Consider the following 24,559-nt stretch of genomic DNA (forward strand, 5'->3'; position numbering starts at 1 on the left):
TAGTAATATTGTATAAGGGTACAGTGATAATAGTGGAGCTCTGGTATCTATAGTAATATTGTAGGAGGGTGCAGTGATAATAGTGGAGCTCTGGCATCTATAGTAATATTGTATGAGGGTGCGGTGATAATAGTGGAGCTCTGGGATCTATAGTAATATTGTATGAGGGTGCAGTGATAATAGTGGAGCTCTGGGATCTATAGTAATATTGTATGAGGGTGCAGTGATAGTGGAGCTCTGGTATCTATAGTAATATTGTAGGAGGGTACAGTGATAATAGTGAGGCTCTGGGATCTATAGTAATATTGTATGAGGGTGCAGTGATAATAGTGGAGCTCTGGTATCTATAGTAATATTGTATGAGGGTGCAGTGATAATAGTGAGGCTCTGGGATCTATAGTAATATTGTATGAGGCTGCAGTAATAATAGTGAAGCTCTGGGATCTATAGTAATATTGTATGACAGTGCAGTGATAATAGTGGATCTCTGGGATCTATAGTAATATTGTATGAGGGTGCAGTGATAATAGTGAGGCTCTGGTATTTATAGTAATATTGTATGAGGGTGCAGTGATAATAGTGGAGCTCTGGTATCTATAGTAATATTGTATGAGGGTGCAGTGATAATAGTGGAGCTCTGGTATCTATAGTAATATTGTATGAGGATGCAGTGATAATAGTGGAGCTCTGGTATCTATACTAATGTTGTAGGAGGGTGCAGTGATAATAGTGGAGCTCTGGGATCTATAGTAATATTGTATGAGGGTGCAGTGATAATAGTGAAGCTCTGGGATCTATAGTAATATTGTATGAGGGTGCAGTGATAATAGTGGAGCTCTGGGATCTATAGTAATATTGTATGAGGGTACAGTAATAATAGTGAAGGTCTGGTATCTATAGTAATATTGTATGACAGTGCAGTGATAATAGTGGATCTCTGGAATCTATAGTAATATTGTATGAGGGTGCAGTGATAATAGTGAGGCTCTGGGATCTATAGTAATATTGTATGAGAGTGCAGTGATAATAGTGGAGCTCTGGGATCTATAGTAATATTGTATGAGGGTGCAGTGATAATAGTGGAGCTCTGGGATCTATAGTAATATTGTATGAGGGTACAGTGATAATAGTGGAGCTCTGGGATCTATAGTAATATTGTATGAGGGTGCAATGATAATAGTGAAGCTCTGGGATCTATAGTAATATTGTATGAGGGTGCAGTGATAATAGTGGAGCTCTGGGATCTATAGTAATATTGTATGACAGTGCAGTGATAATAGTGGAGCTCTGGGATCTATAGTAATATTGTATGAGGGTGCAGTGATAATAGTGGAGCTCTGGTATCTATAGTAATATTGTATGAGGGTACAGTGATAATAGTGGAGCTCTGGAATCTACAGTAATATTGTATGAGGGTGCAGTGATAATAGTGAGGCTCTGGGATCTATAGTATTATTGTATGAGGGTGCAGTGATAATAGTGGAGCTCTGGGATCTATAGTAATTTTATATGAGAGTGCAGTGATAATAGTGGAGCTCTGGGATCTATAGTAATATTGTATGATAGTGCAGTGATAATAGTGGAGCTCTGGGATCTATAGTAATATTGTATGAGGGTGCAGTGATAATAGTGGAGCTCTGGTATCTATAGTAATATTGTAGGAGGGTGCAGTGATAATAGTGGAGCTCTGGGATCTATAGTAATATTGTGTGAGGGTGCAGTGATAATAGTGGAGCTCTGGGATCTATAGTAATATTGTATGAGGGTGCAGTGATAATAGTGGAGCTCTGGCATCTATAGTAATATTGTATGAGGGTGCAGTGATAATAGTGGAGCTCTGGGATCTATAGTAATATTGTATGACAGTGCAGTGATAATAGTGAAGCTCTGGTATCTATAGTAATATTGTATGAGGATGCAGTGATAATAGTGGAGCTCTGGTATCTATAGTAATATTGTATGAGGATGCAGTGATAATAGTGGAGCTCTGGGATCTATAGTAATATTGTATAAGGGTGCAGTGATAATAGTGGAGCTCTGGCATCTATAGTAATATTGTATGAGGGTGCGGTGATAATAGTGGAGCTCTGGGATCTATAGTAATATTGTATGAGGGTGCAGTGATAATAGTGGAGCTCTGGGATCTATAGTAATATTGTATGAGGATGCAGTGATAATAGTGGAGCTCTGGTATCTATAGTAATATTGTATGAGGATGCAGTGATAATAGTGGAGCTCTGGGATCTATAGTAATATTGTATAAGGGTGCAGTGATAATAGTGAGGCTCTGAGATCTATAGTAATATTGTATAATGGTGCAGTGATAATAGTGAGGCTCTGGGATCTATAGTAATATTGTATGACAGTGCAGTGATAATAGTGGAGCTCTGGGATCTATAGTAATATTGTATGACAGTGCAGTGATAATAGTGGAGCTCTGGGATCTATAGTAATATTGTATGAGGGTGCAGTGATAATAGTGGAGCTCTGGGATCTATAGTAATATTGTATGAGGGTGCAGTGATAATAGTGGAGCTCTGGGATCTATAGTAATATTGTATGAGGGTGCAGTGATAATAGTGGAGCTCTGGGATCTATAGTAATATTGTATGACAGTGCAGTGATAATAGTGGAGCTCTGCTATCTATAGTAATATTGTATGAGGGTACAGTGATAATAGTGGAGCTCTGGGATCTATAGTAATATTGTATGAGGATGCATGGATAATAGTGAGGCTCTGGGATCTATAGTAATATTGTATGACAGTGCAGTGATAATAGTGAAGTTCTAGTATCTATAGTAATATTGTATGAGGGTGCAGTGATAATAGTGAGGCTCTGGGATCTATAGTAATATTGTATGAGGGTGCAGTGATAATAGTGAGGCTCTGGGATCTATAGTAATATTGTATGAGGGTGCAGTGATAATAGTGGAGCTCTGGTATCTATAGTAATATTGTAGGAGGGTGCAGTGATAATAGTGGAGCTCTGGGATCTATAGTAATATTGTAGGAGGGTGCAGTGATAATAGTGGAGCTCTGGTATCTATAGTAATATTGTAGGAGGGTGCAGTGATAATAGTGGAGCTCTGGCATCTATAGTAATATTGTAGGAGGGTGCAGTGATAATAGTGGAGCTCTGGTATCTATAGTAATATTGTATGAGGGTGCAGTGATAATAGTGGAGCTCTGGGATCTATAGTAATATTGTATGAGGGTGCAGTGATAATAGTGGAGCTCTGGGATCTATAGTAATATTGTAGGAGGGTGCAGTGATAATAGTGAAGCTCTGGTATCTATAGTAATATTGTAGGAGGGTGCAGTGATAATAGGGAGGCTCTGGGATCTATAGTAATATTGTATGAGGGTGCAGTGATAATAGTGGAGCTCTGGGATCTATAGTAATATTCTATGAAGGTGCAGTGATAATAGTGGAGCTCTGGGATCTATAGTAATATTGTATAAGGGTACAGTGATAATAGTGGAGCTCTGGGATCTATAGTAATATTGTAGGAGAGTGCAGTGATAATAGTGAGGCTCTGGGATCTATAGTAATATTGTAGGAGGGTGCAGTAATAATAGTGGAGCTCTGTGATCTATAGTAATATTGTATAAGGGTACAGTGATAATAGTGGAGCTCTGGTATCTATAGTAATATTGTAGGAGGGTGCAGTGATAATAGTGGAGCTCTGGCATCTATAGTAATATTGTATGAGGGTGCGGTGATAATAGTGGAGCTCTGGGATCTATAGTAATATTGTATGAGGGTGCAGTGATAATAGTGGAGCTCTGGGATCTATAGTAATATTGTATGAGGGTGCAGTGATAGTGGAGCTCTGGGATCTATAGTAATATTGTATGGGGGCAGAGTTATAATAGTGGAGCTCTGGTATCTATAGTAATATTGTAGGAGGGTACAGTGATAATAGTGAGGCTCTGGGATCTATAGTAATATTGTATGAGGGTGCAGTGATAATAGTGGAGCTCTGGTATCTATAGTAATATTGTATGAGGGTGCAGTGATAATAGTGAGGCTCTGGGATCTATAGTAATATTGTATGAGGGTGCAGTGATAATGAAGCTCTGGGATCTATAGTAATATTGTATGAGGCTGCAGTAATAATAGTGAAGCTCTGGGATCTATAGTAATATTGTATGACAGTGCAGTGATAATAGTGGATCTCTGGGATCTATAGTAATATTGTATGAGGGTGCAGTGATAATAGTGAGGCTCTGGTATTTATAGTAATATTGTATGAGGGTGCAGTGATAATAGTGGAGCTCTGGTATCTATAGTAATATTGTATGAGGGTGCAGTGATAATAGTGGAGCTCTGGTATCTATAGTAATATTGTATGAGGGTGCAGTGATAATAGTGGAGCTGTGGTATCTATAGTAATATTGTATGAGGGTGCAGTGATAATAGTGGAGCTCTGGGATCTATAGTAATATTGTAGGAGGGTACAGTGATAATAGTGAGGCTCTGGGATCTATAGTAATATTGTATGACAGTGCAGTGATAATAGTGGAGCTCTGGGATCTATAGTAATATTGTATGAGGGTTCAGTGATAATAGTGGAGCTCTGGGATCTATAGTAATATTGTATGAGGGTGCAGTGATAATAGTGGAGCTCTGGTATCTATAGTAATATTGTAGGAGGGTGCAGTGATAATAGTGGAGCTCTGGGATCTATAGTAATATTGTATGAGGGTGCAGTGATAATAGTGGAGCTCTGGTATCTATAGTAATATTGTATGAGGGTGCAGTGATAATAGTGGAGCTCTGGGATCTATAGTAATATTGTATAAGGGTGCAGTGATAATAGTGGAGCTCTGGGATCTATAGTAATATTGTATGACAGTGCAGTGATAATAGTGGAGCTCTGGGATCTATAGTAATATTGTAGGAGGGTGCAGTGATAATAGTGGAGCTCTGGGATCTATAGTAATATTGTATGAGGGTGCAGTGATAATAGTGAGGCTCTGGGATCTATAGTAATATTGTATGAGGATGCAGAGCTAATAGTGGAGCTCTGGGATCTATAGTAATATTGTATGAGGGTGCAGTGATAATAGTGGAGCTGTGGGATCTATAGTAATATTGTATGAGGGTGCAGTGATAATAGTGGAGCTCTGGGATCTATAGTAATATTGTAGGAGGGTGCAGTGCTAATAGTGGAGCTCTGGGATCTATAGTAATATTGTATGACAGTGCAGTGATAATAGTGGAGCTCTGGTATCTATAGTAATATTGTATGACAGTGCAGTGATAATAGTGGAGCTGTGGGATCTATAGTAATATTGTATTAGGGTGCAGTGATAATAGTGGAGCTCTGGTATCTATAGTAATATTGTATGACAGTGCAGTGATAATAGTGGAGCTCTGGGATCTATAGTAATATTGTAGGAGGGTGCAGTGATAATAGTGAAGCTCTGGGATCTATAGTAATATTGTAGGAGGGTGCAGTGATAATAGGGAGGCTCTGGGATCTATAGTAATATTGTAGGAGGGTGCAGTGATAATAGGGAGGCTCTGGGATCTATAGTAATATTGTATGAGGGTGCAGTGATAATAGTGGAGCTCTGGGATCTATAGTAATATTGTATGACAGTGCAGTGATAATAGTGGAGCTCTGGCATCTATAGTAATGTATGAGGGTGCAGTGATAATAGTGGAGCTCTGGGATCTATAGTAATATTGTATGAGGGTGCAGTGATAATAGTGGAGCTCTGGGATCTATAGTAATATTGGAGGAGGGTGCAGTGATAATAGTGGAGCTCTGGGATCTATAGTAATATTGTATGAGGGTGCAGTGATAATAGTGGAGCTCTGGTATCTATAGTAATATTGTATGAGGGTGCAGTGATAATAGTGGAGCTCTGGGATCTATAGTAATATTGTATGAGGGTGCAGTGATAATAGTGAAGCTCTGGTATCTGTAGTAATATTGTAGGAGGGTGCAGTGATAATAGTGGAGCTCTGGTATCTATAGTAATATTGTATGAGGGTGCAGTGATAATAGTGAAGCTCTGGTATCTATAGTAATATTGTATGAGGGTGCAGTGATAATAGTGGAGCTCTGGTATCTATAGTAATATTGTAGGAGGGTGCAGTGCTAATAGTGGAGCTGTGGTATCTATAGTAATATTGTATGAGGATGCAGTGATAGTGGAGCTCTGGGATCTATAGTAATATTGTATGAGGGTGCAGTGATAATAGTGGAGCTCTGGTATCTATAGTAATATTGTATGAGGGTGCAGTGATAATAGTGAAGCTCTGGGATCTATAGTAATATTGTATGAGGGTGCAGTGATAATAGTGAAGCTCTGGGATCTATAGTAATATTGTATGAGGGTGCAGTGATAATAGTGGAGCTCTGGGATCTATAGTAATATTGTATAAGGGTGCAGTGATAATAGTGGAGCTCTGGGATCTATAGTAATATTGTATGAGGGTGCAGTGATAATAGTGGAGCTCTGGGATCTATAGTAATATTGTATGAGGGTGCAGTGATAATAGTGGAGCTCTGGGATCTATAGTAATATTGTATGAGGGTGCAGTGATAATAGTGGAGCTCTGGGATCTATAGTAATATTGTATGAGGGTGCAGTGATAATAGTAGAGCTCTGGTATCTATAGTAATATTGTATGAGGGTGCAGTGATAATAGTGGAGCTCTGGGATCTATAGTAATATTGTAGGAGGGTGCAGTGATAATAGTGAGGCTCTGGGATCTATAGTAATATTGTAGGAGGGTGCAGTGATAATAGTGAGGCTCTGGGATCTATAGTAATATTGTAGGAGGGTGCGGTGATAATAGTGGAGCTCTGGGATCTATAGTAATATTGTAGGAGGGTGCAGTGATCTAATAGAAGGTGGAGCTCTGTAGTGAAATTGTGTGAGGGCTCAGTAATAGAAGATGGAAATCTGGGCTTTATAATAATATGAGGGTGCTGAGATACAAGGTGGAGATCAGGGCTGTATAGTAATATGGTATGTGGGAGCAGTGAAGATAGAGCTCGGGCTCTGTATTAGTATTGTATGAGGGTGCAGTGATAGAAGGTTAAGCGCTGGGATATACAGTAGTGTTGTATGAGGGTGCAGTCATGGAAGGTGAAGCGCTGGGATATATAGTAGGGTTGTATGAGGGTGCAGTCATGGAAGGTGAAGCGCTGGGATATATAGTAGGGTTGTATGAGGGTGCAGTCATGGAAGGTGAAGCGCTGGGATATATAGTAGGGTTGTATGAGGGTGCAGTCATGGAAGGTGAAGCGCTGAGTCCTACAGTAGTGTTGTATGAGGGTGCAGTGAGGGAAGGTGAAGCGCTGGGATATACAGTAGTGTTGTATGACAGTGCAGTGATGGAAGGTGGAGCGCTGGGTTATATAGTCGTGTTGTATGAGGGTGCAGTGATGGAAGGTGGAGCGCTGGGTTATATAGTCTTGTATGAGGGTGCAGTGATGGAAGGTGAAGCGCTGGGATATACAGTAGTGTTGTATGAGGGTGCAGTGATGGAAGGTGGAGCGCTGGGTTATATAGTCTTGTATGAGGGTGCAGTGGTGGAAGGTGGAGCGCTGGGATATACAGTAGTGTTGTATGAGAGTGCAGTGATGGAAGGTGGAGCGCTGGGATATACAGTAGTGTTGTATGAGGGTGCAGTGATGGAAGGTGGAGCGCTGGGATAAATATAGTAGGGTTGTATGAGGGTGCAGTCATGGGACGTGGAGCGCTGGGATATATAGTAGGGTTGTATAAGGGTGCAGTCATGGGACGTGGAGCGCTGGGATATACAGTAGGGTTGTATGAGGGTGCAGTCATGGGACGTGGAGCGCTGGGCCCTACAGTTATATTGTCTATTTGTGAGACTTGGGTGGGATTCAGGGAAGCTTCACTCATAACAGCATTGCTGTGACTTTCTCATCTGGATTTGTACAGTAGTGGGAGAGTGGATGAAACACATCGTGTAGAGGTTGGCCCGCGTTGCCAGTTTCTGACTAGTCACGGCTTTGTTGCACATTTTCTTGAGCTCAGTGTGGAAGTCAAAATTTTCAGTAGAACCACTAAGGGGATTTGCGGCTGCGGGTTCCTACGGAGTTGCTCCAGTGTCGCAGCGATCCTTGGTCTGAACCTCCCTGTTGTCTTCCAGCACTCGCTGCTGATGGAGGATCTGAATCGCAGTCACCAGGATTTTAAGCAGATCATTGAAGCAAAAGATAAAGAGCTGCAGGAAACCAAGGTGCGGTATTGTACATCTGTGGCCATGCTTTCAGCTCCGCTGGGGGTTGTAGTCCTTACATTGTAAGATATGACACTTCTGCCTTTTACAGGAGGAGAAGGAAAAGATGGAGGCGCAGAAGGAGGAGGTTCTCAATCACATGAACGACGTCCTGGATAACGAGCTGCAGTGCAGCATCTGCGCCGAACACTTCATAGAGGTGAGGGACCATCCGTCCTCTGACTGGCAGCTGACTAACCTCCATAGTCCAGAATATCTACATATTTGTCCTAGTCTGGACTGGTGGGATACATCCTCAACCAATCGCCTGTGAGGATCCCTGATTTGCAGACTCTAACGTTCCTGTTTAATAAGGATCACAATGGTCTGGATTATCTGTTAGCTCGGTATGACATTGATATGCTTGTATGAAGAAGGAAATTGTATATGACTATGCATTTACTGCCCCCACAGGCTGTGACCCTGAACTGCGCTCATAGCTTCTGCTCCTTCTGCATCGGGTCGTGGAGAAAGCGGAAGGAAGAGTGCCCCATCTGCCGACAGGAGATAACATCCCAGACACGTTCCCTAGTCCTGGACAATTGTATTGACCGCATGGTGGACAAGCTGAGCCTTGAAATGAAAGACCGCCGCCTGGCTCTCATTTTAGAGCGTAAAGGTGAGAGGTGGGTGCCCCAAACCACAGCTTCATGTTACTAATACCCCAGGCAAGACACACAGCAGGCTAAAAGCCTCCAGTATACTTGTGGAATATGCTAATCACCGCTGCTCTCTAGTGAACGGATAGGCTGCATCCTCAGTGATGTCACCGCTGCTCTCTATTGAATGGATAGGCTGCATTCTCAGTGAGGTCACCGCTGCTCTCTAGTGAATGGATAGGCTGCATTCTCAGTGAGGTCACCGCTGCTCTCTAGTGATGGATAGGCTGCATTCTCAGTGATGTCACTGCTATTCTCTAGTGAATGGATAGGCTGCATTCTCAGTGATGTCACTGCTGCTCTCTATTGAATGGATAGGCTGCATTCTCAGTGATGTCACCGCTGCTCTCTAGTGAATGGATAGGCTGCATTCTCAGTGATGTCACCGCTGCTCTCTAGTGATGGATAGGCTGCATTCTCAGTGATATCAGGGCTGCTCTCTAGTGAATGGATAGGCTGCATTCTCAGTGATGTCACTGCTGTTCTCTAGTGATTGGATAGGCTGCATTCTCAGTGATGTCACCGCTGTTCTCTAGTGATTGTATAGGCTGCATTCTCAGTGATGTCACTGCTGCTCTCTGGTGATGGTTAGGCTGCATTCACGGTGAGGTCACCGCTGCTCTCTAGTGAATGGATAGGCAGCATTCTCAGTGATCTCACCGCTGCGCTCTATTGAATGGATAGGCTGCATTCTCAGTGAGGTCACCGCTGCTCTCTAGTGAATGGATAGGCAGCATTCTCAGTGATGTCACCGCTGCTCTCTAGTGAATGGATAGGCTGCATTCTCAGTGAGGTCACCGCTGCTCTCTAGTGAATGGATAGGCTGCATTCTCAGTGAGGTCACCGCTGCTCTCTAGTGAATGGATAGGCTGCATCCTCAGTGATGTCACCGCTGCTCTCTAGTGATTGTATAGGCTGCATTCTCAGTGATGTCACTGCTGCTCTCTGGTGATGGTTAGGCTGCATTCTCGGTGAGGTCACCGCTGCTCTCTAGTGAATGGATAGGCTGCATTCTCAGTGATGTCACCGCTGCTCTCTATTGAATGGATAGGCAGCATTCTCAGTGAGGTCACCGCTGCTCTCTATTGAATGGATAGGCTGCATTCTCAGTGAGCTCACCGCTGCTCTCTAGTGAATGGATAGGCTGCATTCTCAGTGATGTCACCGCTGTTCTCTAGTGAATGGATAGGCTGCATTCTCAGTGAGGTTACCGCTGCTCTCTAGTGAATGGATAGGCTGCATTCTCAGTGAGGTCACCGCTGCTCTTTAGTAAATGGATAGGTTACATTCTCAGTGATGTCACCGCTGCTCTCTAGTGATGGATAGGCTGCATTCTCAGTGATGTCACTGCTGCTCTCTAGTGATGGATAGGCTGCATTCTTAGTGATGTCACCGCTGCTCTCTAGTGATGGATAGGCTGCATTCTCAGTGATGTCACTGCTGCTCTCTAGTGAATGGATAGGCTGCATTCTCAGTGATGTCACCGCTGTTCTCTAGTGAATGGATAGGCTGCATTCTCAGTGATGTCACCGCTGCTCTTTAGTAAATGGATAGGTTACATTCTCAGTGATGTCACCGCTGCTCTCTAGTGATGGATAGGCTGCATTCTCAGTGATGTTACCGCTGCTCTCTAGTGAATGGATAGGCTGCATTCTCAGTGATGTCACCGCTGTTCTCTAGTGAATGGATAGGCTGCATTCTCAGTGAGGTTACCGCTGCTCTCTAGTGAATGGATAGGCTGCATTCTCAGTGAGGTCACCGCTGCTCTTTAGTAAATGGATAGGTTACATTCTCAGTGATGTCACCGCTGCTCTCTAGTGATGGATAGGCTGCATTCTTAGTGATGTCACCGCTGCTCTCTAGTGATGGATAGGCTGCATTCTCAGTGATGTCACTGCTGCTCTCTAGTGAATGGATAGGCTGCATTCTCAGTGATGTCACCGCTGTTCTCTAGTGAATGGATAGGCTGCATTCTCAGTGATGTCACCGCTGCTCTTTAGTAAATGGATAGGTTACATTCTCAGTGATGTCACCGCTGCTCTCTAGTGATGGATAGGCTGCATTCTCAGTGATGTTACCGCTGCTCTCTAGTGATGGATAGGCTGCATTCTCAGTGATGTTACCGCTGCTCTCTAGTGATGGATAGGCTGCATTCTCAGTGATTTGGGAGTGAGTGAGAAGTTATACGACTCATGGATGTAACCGAAGAACAGATAAACGATCAGTGTTTGTTATGAGGGTGACTGTTTTTCCCACCTGCATCTGCACATCTGACGAGTGTTTGTTCACCTCCGGGGCCTGAAATGCTGATCTCTGTGCTGCTGAAGGGCCGGCAGGGCCTGATTACTGAGGGAAAAGCTTTCAGCAGTCGTCTGACTATTTGATGGGTTTATAGTTGTTGAGACCCGAGCAGGGCAGGGCACGACACCTACTAAAATCAGGAGGCAAGTGCAGAAGGATAGTTAGGCCACTCACACATGCATTCAGAAAACGATGCTCAAAATCGCGGCATTTTACCACAATTTTAAGTGGCGTTTTTAGCGCATGTGATGGCGTTGGACGGTGTTTTTTTAACGCACCCCATCATTGTGTTGGGTGACAGGGTGCATTAAAAATGCCCAAACACACAAAAAAAGAACAGACAGCGCTAGTCTACGAAGTCCCATTGAAATCCATGGTGGCGTTGTACCGCGGTGCTCGAGACGCCGTGCTAATCGCAGTACTAAGTGGTGAGAGTGAGAGCAGCCTTAGAGGTCCTCCAGAGTGAACTGTCTGCAGCAGCTTCATAAAGGGGGTGCTGAAGAGGGAGACCCCATGACCAACACACACGTCTCCTGATAAGCTATAAAGAAAAGTGTCAGTCTCCTGAAAGTAAAGGTCAGTCATTCTACAACTTTGTAGTAGATCATACTACAATTCATCAACATTTCAAGATCTCTGCTTGCTGCCTGTGAATGGGAACATGCTCTATTATCTCCAGAAGCTAAAACTGTGCCCCATGATCAGCTGAAAGTTTGTTATAAACAAGAATGCTCCCATTCACTGACAGCAAGCAGAGATCTTATTGTGATATATCATCGGTTTCTAATTGCTTTAGGCCTCCTTCACACGGGCGACACGATATCGACGGGAGAAAATCACAGCGATATTGCATCGGTCGCCCGTGCTCGTGGCGATACCGCGATTGTGTTGTGCTGCAAAGTCATGCGACTTCGCAGCACCACGTGCGAGGGTTTTCGGGAGAGGGCTTGAAATATAACCCCTACCCCAAAAGTAAGCCCTAACTGCAGAAAAATCACACATCACCTGGCAGCGCTGTCTAGCTCCGTTGCATCTTTTTCCTGGTCCATGGCACTGGTCTTCTGGCATGTCTTTTGGCTGGGTATGGGAAAATCGCTGCCTCGGATACGCTGAGCGCCACGGCCTCAGCCAATCAGGGGCAGCGCTTCCCAGAGGCGGAATTTCCAAACCCCAGGCCAGAAGACATGCCTGAAGACTAGCGGAGCCTGACAATGTCGCACGTTTCAAAACTTCGCATATGTGCAGGAACCCATAGGGAAGCATGGACTTAACCTGCAATGTGTAGCATTGTCGCAACGCGAGAAAATTGTGCGACTTTGTCGCCTGTGTGTAGGAGGACTTATATTGTAGTACAAAAGCCAATGAGGTGGCCGCTCCTTCATTGTAGGCAACGCAGCAGTTGGAGCCTTCATCATTCAGGTGTTGTCACCCGTGTCTGTAGGAGGAGCACCTCTTTGATGTGCAGGATGACTCTGTCATGGATCTGCAATGCTTAACTCAATCTCATTGTCTCATCCACAGAGCTGGCAGCGGAGCCGGATCTCATCCTGGAGCACTCGGACAGTGAGTTCAGCCCCTTTGACATCTCTACCTTCAGTAGTGAGGACCTTGACGACCCATTCGAGGTGGAGGAGGGCCTGCTGTCTGGCAGCGACGATATTCCCCTTTTCTCATCCGATGAAGAGTTTGATAGTGATGACCAGGGGGATCTCCGCTCTGTCGATGAGGATTTTCCGCTTTCTGACGATCAGGGGGATCCCTTCTCGGACGATGACAACGAAGATTACGACAACCTTCTGTTGTTCATGTGATTGGTCATCAGTGCCCCCAGGAAAGCATATTAAACCCTTGTAGCCATTTGCTGGACTCGGTGAGAGTTGGTTTCTTAAGGTTGTGGGCCAAGATAATCTTACAGGAGAGGGTTATTTATTTTGTATCTGTACAGGATCGGACCGGCCATGGGTCCGCCATTATATGATTTACATTTTGTTCTGTTAATATAAAGTTCATAATTGTTCAATAGCGAGTTGTGGGGGTCTTCAGTCGTCCGGTAGCATCGCCGCTGCGTCCTGCTTCAGGTCGACCATCTTGATCTGGGAAAGTTGGGTGCGACCTGCAGCGGATGTTTTGGTTGTGCCTCGGCTAACGGAACCAAGAAACTGCTGAATGTGACTCGCTGGCTGGTGATCGGGGGGATTTTACTCCTTCTATGTTTAGTTCTTCGCTTTGGATTGATCACAAGACCCTTGGTGATCAACTTTAATCTGTGGAGGAACCCAGCAGTTGTCCTGGACAGACCTAAAAAGAGAGCTGATTTCCATAAATTCAAAAAGGATGAAGCGGCGCAACTCTGTGTTCTTCACTCCGTCTTGCAGCAGGTAATCTCTTACATACAGGAGCACGGGTTTTAGAACGCCCTAATATGAGACTTCCAACACCCGCCTCACCCACACGATTGAGACGGGGTTGTTGGAAAGTGACCAGTCATTAATGCTGTCTGCGGAGCACTGTGTTGTTGGTGCTTCGGATGCAGAATTCCATCTGGATGGTCTCAAAAGGTAAAGTGCATACGGCCGCTCCCTGTACACCGCTGGCTGGAAACGAGCACAACTTCTACTCCATGATCAGTTGTTTGGGGGTCTTGATGTGGTCCGTACTCGCTGTGTCTCATGTTCCTCAGGGCCGCTAAGCAGCGAGTATGTCTATTGCTTAGCCCTCCGCACCACTGACCGCTTCCACCCATATAACTAGTAGCGCTGTCCACCTCTCCCTCCCTCAGAGGACTGACTGCACATCTGGTCACATGGCATTTTTACCTTTTAAAGGGGTTGTACAACAATTATAAGTTATCTCCTATATACAGGATAGGGGATGATTTGCTGATTGGTTGAGACCCCCCCCCCCCCCCCAATCCATCTCAAGAACGGGACTTCTGTGTGCTGCTCTTCTGTCACCTTGCAGTGACGTCAGCTTGAAGAGCGTGCTGGCCGAGCATGAGCGGTCAGCGCTTCTTTAACCTCTTAATGACCAAGACCTGTAAATATACTGCACTTGGTCCTGGGCTTTAATCCCACCCGATAGCAGAAATATGGCATGGGATTAAAGCCTGTGTTCCTGCAATCAAGCAGGTCGGGTTCTCAGCTGAGAACCTGAAGAAGGCAGGAGTGGTTTTCCGAATACACAGCGCTCAAGATCAGCTCTGCTAGTGACTGTTCTCAGCTACAGGGGAAAAGTGTATAATAAAAAAAGACCATACGAATGACCCCCAGAGGTCTTACATGACATTATGGGGGACATGGACCGTAAAAAAATAGTTACAGGAATAAGTAAAAAAATAAATAAATTACAGAATAAAGTAAAAAAATACGCAAACAAAAGAAAATGACCCAAAGCCGACGCTAACCAAAACCGTTACCATATGCGTCCTGTAATCCAAAACGATACATATTATATATCAAAACATCCGTAACAAAATGAGGAACCCGTTCCCATACTTTATTTTAGCGTAAATGTAGTAATAAAAAAAAACCAAAAAACTAAATTTAAAAGAAATTTTTTTTTTTTTTTTTTATTTTTTTAAAGTAGTGAAAAAAATGTAAAAAAAAATTAGCCCTATGTCCCGGAAAACAAAGCGCAGCAAAAATAATCTTGGTAGCTAAAAGGAAAAAAAAAATGGAGCAGTAAAATCCCTAAAAAAGTGTCTGGTCCTTAAGGGGTTAATGGGTCTGACTGGGATCGCTGAACGGATGCCCCTCGGCTATCTTTGCAGTCCCCTTCAAAGTGAATGCGACCAGCGTGCTATTCAGTCTTCTCCCCTGTGGGGGGAGTGCAGTGGGCCGACAGGAGAATGGCGTCAAGGGACCCTTTGCTCTCGAGATCAACAGGGGTCTCGATGGAGAGACCCCCACTGATCGGCAAGTTATTCCCTATCCTGTGCAGTTGTGTTACAGCATGTCTAAGCTCGGCTCCTACACTGAAGGGCCACTTTATATTAGAGTCCCCCCATCTAGCAGTGCGATGGACAACCAACCATAGGCTTCAGAATCGCTGCAGTCAATTGTGGCATTCCTCCACAACTATCGGAGGACACGGGGTGCGCCGAGAAACCCTTCCCCACACCATTGCTCCACCTGCCTGACGGGAAGGGTCAGCGATTCATGCTGCTTGTGTCAAATTCTGACTCCCATCAACGTGATGCAACAGAGATCTGGATTTTCTTCACCAGGTGATCTTTTTCCGCTGCTCGGTAATACAAGCTTTGTGCGCTTTTCGCTGGAGTCTCCCCTTTCTGTTCCTGTTGGACACAATGGCGCTGGAGCTGGTCCGCTGCTGTTATAGCCCATCCGTGCCAAGAAACGTGGAGTTGTGCGTTGGGAGTTCAGCTCCGCATGTCTGTGATATTGCCACCGCTATTGACCTCCTTCCATCACTCATCTCATTCCACTGGTTCCGCGAGACTTTGATGGATGTGTATTAAAAACTTCACAAATGCCGGCACACAATGATTTACAACTTTTGGCCTCGTTGCACTGCCCCCTGGCACTCTTCTAATAGTGGGCGAGGCTGGGCACAAAGCGGACGTGGTTCCGGGGCCGGTCACAGATACTGGGATTTACACCAGAAGTTCTAGCCTGCAGTTGGAGGTTTCTGTTGATCACATGAATAATACATACCAGTGTCTTGCGTGTCTTAAGCCTAGAAGTACACTTACTGCACCTCAGGATGCACCATGGGACGACTGTCTGCTAAATGATCTGCACGGGCGGCTGACGTCCCCGCTCGTTGCTTGTGCAGAGCGTTTAGACAGGCAGACCATCGCTGAGTGTCGCTGACTTCTCGCTCAGCACTTCGTATTCTATGTATGTGGGGAGCGTTTACACGCAGCGAACCAGCGATGATTTTTATGCTGGTTGAAGTGAGTGACCAATGAATGGCGCGCCGCGATTTTGCATTTAGACGTAACAATTGTGCAAAATTCAAACAAAGGAAATTGCGCGATAATCGTCCTGTTTAAATGGCTGCTGAAGCGCTGTTTTACGTAATTATGCCCCTTTGTACTTTTAGATCAGTGTTGGACATTTTATTGTTCACTTTATGGCCCTTTTACACGGGCCGATGGTCGTCCAAACAACTGCATGAGCGCTGAGGTCGCCGCTAAGGTCATTCGCGCTTGTGTAGAGCGTTTACACTGAAAGGCTTATGGCTGGATCGTGGGCTTCTCGCTCAGCGCTCTGCCCCCCTATGTGGAGCTCTGAGCGTTTACACGTAACGTGAAGCCAGCGATGGTTCTTTTTTTTGCTAACTTTCAGTCAGCGATGACCACAAATGAGCGATATATCATTGCGGGATCTGCGGCGATAATCCACATGCGGGTAACACAGCGAACTCTTCCCACAGGGAAACTATGGAATGCGCAGCCCGATGTACACGAGCGGAAAATCATCGCGATCTTCCGCACACACATATACGATTTCCACGATGAACCTATCATTCGCTCGTTCAAATGACAAATCGCAGCTCTGATCGGACCCCGGGGTCCTTTTTACATCGAACCAGAACTGTTCAGAGTCTCCCTGGATCACAGGAAGGATAATCATGTGGATGCCGGCAGCGACTGAACGGGAAACGATAATTCGTTTGTCGTTTAGTTTCTGCAGGCATAAAAATCAAACGCCGATCGGCCCGTATGAACAGGCAGTCGCTCATCTGGGAACGACTGCCTGTTTACTGTGAATGGAGGCGGGCGGAAGTGATCTCCAGCCCTCGCCGCCTCCATTCACTGAGCGATCCTCCCTGCTGTGTGACAGCGTAGGAACGACTGTCTGGTACTGAAGCATGCAGGCGATCGCCCCAATCATTACAACTACGGGGGTCCGGTTGCTGGGGGTCTTGATAAGAACACTAAAATGCATTTACATATGCTGGAAGTCAGCGCTGGCTGCACTTGTCCTAAATCCTCGTATCGGAGCGCCGGGGACAACTTCCTGTTTCTGCACTTTTATCTCGATGGCCTTTTGATTTGGCTCGGCTTAGTATTATCTTTGGCTCATCTGAAAAGTTGCGGGACCTAAATCTCCCGTCCGCCCGGCCTTGTTACCTTCCTACTGTTTGTGCTCATGTAATTATAAGCCTCCTAACCACGATGGGGATGGGGGGGTTAATGTAACCCTTCGGTTTTAGGACAGAATTCCCCGCTGGGGAAGAGGTAGGTATGTTACCTGAAGTTCTTCTCTGCCATCCCTTTGTTCTGCTGGTTCTGTTTTCAGCTGTCCAATATGGCCAACCTAATGTTCAATTACGTAATCCCCACAGTATGTTGGTAGTGTTAATACACTATACCTACTCTGATTGGCCAAAGTTTGTCATGTGATCAGCGCTGACCAATCAGTGTGCATTAGGTAGTCAGAAAATTGCTGCAGTCATCTTAGATGGATGAAAATGTGGCCCAAAACGATCGGATCAGAGGGGCCGCTAGAGAACAACTTAGATATTAAATTAATAAATGCCCTCCTCTCCCTCTAGACTCAGGACAGAATTTTGTCCCCAAACCAGAGGGTCGCTTTAGGGCTCATGCCCACGGCTGTGACGGGCTTCCCCAGCCGAATATCGCAGCAGTCTGTCATGGCACTCCCCCCTTAAAAAAAAAAAAAAAAAAAAAAAAGAGACCCCATACTCGCCTCCTGGATCTACTGTGTGCGTTCCACCTGGCGCACATGCACAGTACAGCGCATGGCGCAGTGGGTGGGGTCGTGTATTCACGCGATACTTCCACTGTGCTGACAGCGGAAGTATAGCGTGACGGCTGACTTCCATTGACTACAATGCAAGCCAGACGTGCGTATTCCTGTGGCAAATAGAGCATGCCGCGGTTTATTTCACGCTGCGGAATTCTGCAGCGTGAACATTGCGCTATTAGATTCAACAGAACCTAATAGCTGCGTTGTAACGCCGCAGATTTCCGCCCCGTGAGATCCGGCTGTGGGCCCTAGCCCTTAAGCTGAAAACTTTGTAGAAGTTGTTTTTACTTCTCTGAAGTGTCGTACAGTTTTGCAGAATTTTTAGAAAAACCTGCAAACAAGGAAGGAAATTACAGATAAGCTGATCCAGGAACCTCGTCAGCACATTGAGCAGCCGGTGCCAGCAGTCCTGGAAGCACCACTAGAGAGACGGCCGGTGCCAGCAGTCCTGGAAGCACCACTAGAGAGACGGCCGGTGCCAGCAGTCCTGGAAGCACCACTAGAGAGACGGCCGGTGCCAGCAGTCCTGGAGGCTCCAGCGGAGAGACGCCCAGTGACAGCAGTCCTGGAGGCTCCAGCGGAGAGAGATGGCCAGTGACAGCAGTCCTGGAGGCTCCAGCGGAGAGAGACGGCCGGTGCCAGCAGTCCTGGAGGCTCCAGCGGAGAGAGACGCCCAGTGACAGCAGTCCTGGAGGCTCCAGCGGAGAGAGACGGCCGGTGACGGCAGTCCTGGAGGCTCCAGCGGAGAGAGACGGCCGGTGCCGGCAGTCCTGGAGGCTCCAGCGGAGAGAGACGGCCGGTGCCGGCAGTCCTGGAGGCTCCAGCGGAGAGAGACGGCCGGTGCCGGCAGTCCTGGAGGCTCCAGCGGAGAGAGACGGCCGGTGCCGGCAGTCCTGGAGGCTCCAGCGGAGAGAGACGGCCGGTGCCGGCAGTCCTGGAGGCTCCAGCGGAGAGAGACGGCCGGTGCCGGCAGTCCTGGAGGCTCCAGCGGAGAGAGACGGCCGGTGCCGGCAGTCCTGGAGGCTCCAGCGGAGAGAGACGGCCGGTGCCGGCAGTCCTGGAGGCTCCAGCGGAGAGAGACGGCCGGTGCCGGCAGTCCTGGAGGCTCCAGCGGAGAGAGACGGCCGGTGCCGGCAGTCCTGGAGGCTCCAGCGGAGAGAGACGGCCGGTGCCGGCAGTCCTGGAGGCTCCAGCGGAGAGAGACGGCCGGTGCCAGCAGTCCTGGAGGCTCCAGCGGAGAGAGACGGCCGGTGCCAGCAGTCCTGGAGGCTCCAGCGGAGAGAGACGGCCGGTGCCAGCAGTCCTGGGGGCTCCAGCGGGGAGAGACGGCCGGTGCCAGCAGTCCTGGGGGCTCCAGCGGGGAGAGACGGCCGGTGCCAGCAGTCCTGGAGGCTCCAGCGGAGAGAGACGGCCGGTGCCAGCAGTCCTGGAGGCTCCAGCGGAGAGAGACGGCCGGTGCCAGCAGTCCTGGAGGCTCCAGCGGAGAGAGACGGCCGGTGCCAGCAGTCCTGGAGGCTCCAGCGGAGAGAGACGGCCGGTGACAGCAGTCCTGGAGGCTCCAGCGGAGAGAGACGGCCGGTGACAGCAGTCCTGGAGGCTCCACTAGAGGGATTGCCGGCTCTGATGAGCCCAGAGCTAAAGTAATGGGAAAAGAAAGGGTGCCGAGTTAGAGGTTGTGGGTTTTAGGGTCTATTCACACGGGCGAGTTTTAACCCTTTCCAATCCACTGTCTGACGTCTTCAGACATTCTGATTGAAGGCTGTACAGCTCCGATGTTAGAAGACGTCCGGCAGGGTATTCTTACTGTATATTACTGGCAGCTCTGTTGTCACGGGCGGCTCCAGCATGTCACGTACTGCAGTACTGGCTCTAGCCAGCAGATGGCACCATTGTATAATGGCAGAAAGAGAAATGCCCCCTAGGAAACCCTGAATCCAAAATTAGATTGCAAAGGGTTAAAACTCAAGTTCCTTCCGAGTTTACAACTGACAGAACTGACACCCATAAGCCAGCCTTCACTCAGGCAGTAGTCGCTGCGCAAATTCCACAGCGTTTATAGTACAAGGCAAGGGAACGAGATTTAACAAGTCTTCACGCGGCGCAGATTTTTTTTTTTCTTGCTGCGGAAAAGTATGAAGTTTAAAAAACAGTGCAGTTTTGAAATCTGCATCTTTATTTATATTGTGTAATTGGCGCATATTTGCTGCGGATCTTATGCATCGATATCAATGGGTGACATAAAATCCGCAAATAAATTGATGGAGTTTTTACTGCAGAAAAGCACTGAATGCTTGAAAATAGCGTGAAAGCGGGTCGTATTCACGCAGGCGAGCGCGATATTGGTTTAAGAAACGCAGCTTCATAGTGCGATCTAGAAAATCACTTTTTTTTTTTAACATGTGAGTGCAATGTAATTTGCAAGGAAATCGCTTCACTGAACACACGATTTTTCACACGGGCTAAATCTGTTCGTTTCAATAGAGAAAAATTAAAGATTATGATTTTTAACTTGCCCATAGCAAATAATGGGGGCACGTGAAACCACAAGTACCTATACAACAGCCGCAACCAATGGCGCACAGCTCGTTAATTCTGCATATAGTGGACTAGTGAGTATGCACATGGCAAATCCTCCCCGGCTCCCCTCTCCCCCTCGTTCCCAGGAAGGTGGTTTTAGCGCATAATAGGCGCGTGAAAAGATCGGGTGAATATTACGTGAACGAGCGTTTTTTTTTTGTTTTTTTTTATTGCACACAGAAGACCCGAACTTCATGCACGTGAAAATCACTCGCTCGTTGGAGCAGCGTGTTGCTTAAAAAAAAGGGATTTCCCCATAGCAGGGAGAGAGACAGCAGGGTGATGGGGGAGTGACCTAAAGCCCCCCTCTCTTTCTTCCTGCTTTGGGTTAATCCCTCATAGCCCACTCTCTCCCTACTCTGGGGAGCCCTGAGGAATATCCCCATAGTCCAGAGAGGGGCAGGGCTATAAGGCTTCTCACAGGGATTCCCCATAGTAAGTAGAGAGGGTGGGGCTAGAGGGTGGATCCTCTAGCCCCACCCTCTTGGGGAAGTCCTCTAACTCCGCCTCCCTCACTCTTCCTGCCAAAGGGAAATCCCTTGGGGAACACCATGCTAGGGAGAGAGGTAGAGGGATTCCCCTACTGCCCCCTGCTGCTCGGGTATTGCCCAGCAGCGGGGTTTGAGGAATTCTCCCCAGCTTACAGCAGGACATTTAAAACTTGCTGTGCAAAAGCACATTTTAAATGTCCCACTGTAAACGCCTGTTAGTCTCCATGGGGATTAAGGGAACCCTGGGGTGTCCCCTCATGTGGCAGAACAGCAAACTCCATCCTCTCTCCCCCAAGGTTATCACGTTGCTTTCCCAGTGTCCTGCATGGTAAATCTGCCCTGTTTTGCAGGAGCAGAAGGGAAATTAATATACAACTAGAATGCTCGGCTCTTCGGACTACTGGAAAAGCTGGATGATGCTCTCTGCAGAAGCTGACTCTAGGTTTTTGGAAAATTGGACACTACTCCAGCTCAGAAAGAGAAGCAGCGACTTCTTGAACAGCTGTACACTATCCTACCTCTGAGCAAGCAGGTAAAGTCGTATTTACTTCCATATGGTAATACTTAGTGGGGCTTCTTGGCCCTGATGCTATTGGATCTTCTCCATGCCATCCGTTCTACTAACATCTGATAAACTTCAGCTGGTATTTCCCTCCATTCATCCTGCAAACATCAAGTGCGTTTTCTCAAAGAAGATGCATTGTCCCGTCTACAAGGAGCGTCCTTATTGGACGTTGGACAATAGAAGAACGTTCTATGGAGTGATGAATTGTACTACTCCATCAGATGGACGTACCTGGGTGTGGAGGACGCCTGGAGAACGTCTTCTGCCTGAGTATGTTGTGCAAACAGGCGCAGGTTTTGTTATGGTCTGGGGATGGGTTATGTGAAATGGGCCAAATGCACACGGGTGAAACGTCCACGGCCGGATTTCCACCCGTGCCCACTGCCATAGGATTGCATTCTAATTCAATCCTCTGCAGACAGACGCAATTTGACCGCCTGAAAACTCGCACGGTAAACAAATTGCGGCATGTCCTATTTGCTGCTGACAATGTGGCACGACTCTGGGAATGGTCGGCCATACTGCCAACAAAACAACAAGCCTTGTCATAAAGCTAACGCTGGTTTATGTTGGTTTGAAGATATGGATGTTCCATGATTGGACCCAATCTGAACTCTACTGAACATCTGTGGGACGGACTGGAACATCTGGTCAAGAAATATGAACAACGTCCACCTGTGAGAGAACTCGCCAGTTGTTTGCAGGATGAATTGAGGGAAATACCGTCTGAAGTATCAAACGTTAGTAGAAAGTATGCCAAGGAGCCCCACTTAGTAGTAACATATACAAAAAAGGACTTTTATTCTTGCTCAGGTTTTCCACTAGTTTTGGTAGGATGGTATAGATATATAATTATTTACAGCGTCAGGCACAGGAGCTTATGCTCTAATTAACATATCACACCCATCATTATACAGCATGTGTCAGCACTTCATGTCCTGTATTCTAGAGGTGTGCATCAAACTAGCAATTTAATGATCCTGGGGATGCCTGGGATCTTCAAGGTCATCCTCCCCAGGTGGCAGTGAAGTGGTGATAAGGATAAATGCGGGGTGGTGGTGGTGGTGGTGATAGTTCTGATAATGATAAGTATGTTGTGGAGAAGATGATAGTGATTAGGAATGTGGAGTGATGACTGTTGAGTGGATGATGGTGATTGTATGATGATAGTATGCTGAATGTTGGGGGTGGTGGTGATGATAGTAATAATCTACACCTTCCCCTCTTCGGGCTCCTGTTCACTATGTACTCTCCTCATGCTCTCACATCCCCTCTTCACGCCCCTGATCTCTATGCCCTCTCCTCGTCCTCAGGTTCCTGATCACTATGTCTACTCCTCATCCTCTTACACCCCTCTTCCTCGGGCTTCTGATCACCATGCCCTCTCCTCGTCCTCTTACACTTCCTCTCCAGGCTCCTGATCACCATGTCCTCTCTTCATCCTCTCACCATCCCCAGGCTCCTGATCATCATATCCTCTCCTCATCCTCTCACCCTCACCAGCCTCCTGATCACCATGTCTTCTCATTACCCTCTTACTCTTATACCTTCTCCCTCTCGGGCTCCTGATCACTATGTCTTCTCCTCATCCTCTTAGACCCCCCTTCCTCGGGCTCCTGATCTTCTCACAGCCTCCCCCTCCTTGAGTTTCTGATCAGCATGCCCTCTCCTCATCTTCTCACACTCCCTCCCCAGGCTCCTGATCACCATGTCCTCTCCTTATCCTCTTACTGTTATACCATCTCCCCCTCGGGCTCCTGATCACTATGTCCTCTCCCTCCTCTCCTTGGGATCCTGATCACCATGCCCTCTCCTCATCCTCTTATACTTCCTCTCCAGGCTCCTGATCACCATGCCCTCTCCTCATCCTCTTATACTTCCTCTCCAGGCTCCTGATCACCATGCTCTCTCCTCATCCTCTTATACTTCCTCTCCAGGCTCCTGATCACCATGCCCTCTCCTCATCCTCTTATACTTCCTCTCCAGGCTCCTGCTCACCATGCCCTCTCCTCATCCTCTTATACTTCCTCTCCAGGCTCCTGATCACCAGGTCCTCTCCTTATTCTCTCACCCTCACCAGCACCAGCCTCCTGATCACCATGTCCTCTCATTACCCTCTTACTCTTATACCCCCTCCTCCTCGGGCTCCTGCTTGCTATGTACTCTACTCATCCGCTCACATTTCCGCCCGCTCCCTGGTTTCTGCTAATCACACTCAGAATCAGCTGACAGAACTGAAGTCCACAGTTTTATGTACACACAGGCACACACACCGTGAACTCTTCCTCTTCCCTAGTAACCCCTTATTCTCCGTTTCTGCTGTCTCAGATAGACTGAGCACAACAAAGTCCTGGCAGAATTGCCCTCAGTAAACGTGGCCGTCCCATCACTCACCCCCCTTCTTATTGGTGGAAAGTTTGTGTTGAGCCCTCCCCTCTGGGCGGTCCTCCAGTGCTGTGCGTCGTCAGTGCTGTATGATTGGCTGTTGGACGTGACGTCACGCACCCCATGGCCGGGTAAAGTCCACTCGATCAGTTCAGGTGTTAAAGGTACCTGCAGGATGGCGGCGACCGAGAGCTGCGGAGCCCGGAGGAGGGAGACACCGCACCGGCGGGAGAGATAGTGTCACCGGAGAGGTAGTGAGCGGGGTGCAGAGGGTATATAGGGCACAGGGGGTATATAGTGGGGAGTATATAGTAGGGAGTATATACAGCACAGGGGGTATATAGTGGACAGGGGCATATAGTGGGGTGTGTAGAGAGGTATATAGGGCACAGGGGGTATATAGTGGGGAATATATAGGGCACAGGGGGTATATAGTGGGGAGTATATAGGGCACAAGGGGGTATATAGTGGGGAGTATATAGGGCATAGGGGGTGTATAGTAGGGAGTATATACAGCACGGGGTATATAGTGGGAGTATATAGGTCACAGGGGGTATATAGTGGGGAGTAT

At 47.0% G+C, this 24,559-nt stretch overlaps 1 protein-coding gene across 5 annotated transcripts in view; it reads left to right on the forward strand.

Moving 5' to 3' along the window:
- The window catches only part of RNF8 (ring finger protein 8), a 76,990-nt gene extending 63,735 nt beyond the window's left edge, over nt 1-13,255 (forward strand). For 4 of the 5 annotated variants that reach the window (XM_066595284.1, XM_066595285.1, XM_066595283.1 and 1 more), the window contains exons 5-8: nt 8,145-8,234; nt 8,326-8,433; nt 8,688-8,892; nt 12,755-13,255. In XM_066595284.1, coding sequence (XP_066451381.1) covers nt 8,145-8,234; nt 8,326-8,433; nt 8,688-8,892; nt 12,755-13,044 — 693 coding nt within the window. In that variant the 3' untranslated portion in view covers nt 13,045-13,255. Of the gene's footprint in view, nt 1-8,144; nt 8,235-8,325; nt 8,434-8,687; nt 8,900-12,754 lie in introns of all 5 variants that reach the window. The other variant, XM_066595286.1, reaches the window with a different exon arrangement.
- Nucleotides 13,256-24,559: the final 11,304 nt, after the last annotated feature.

Source organism: Eleutherodactylus coqui, chromosome 3 (genome assembly GCF_035609145.1).
Source record: "Eleutherodactylus coqui strain aEleCoq1 chromosome 3, aEleCoq1.hap1, whole genome shotgun sequence".
In the NCBI taxonomy this organism is placed as follows: domain Eukaryota; kingdom Metazoa; phylum Chordata; class Amphibia; order Anura; family Eleutherodactylidae; genus Eleutherodactylus; species Eleutherodactylus coqui.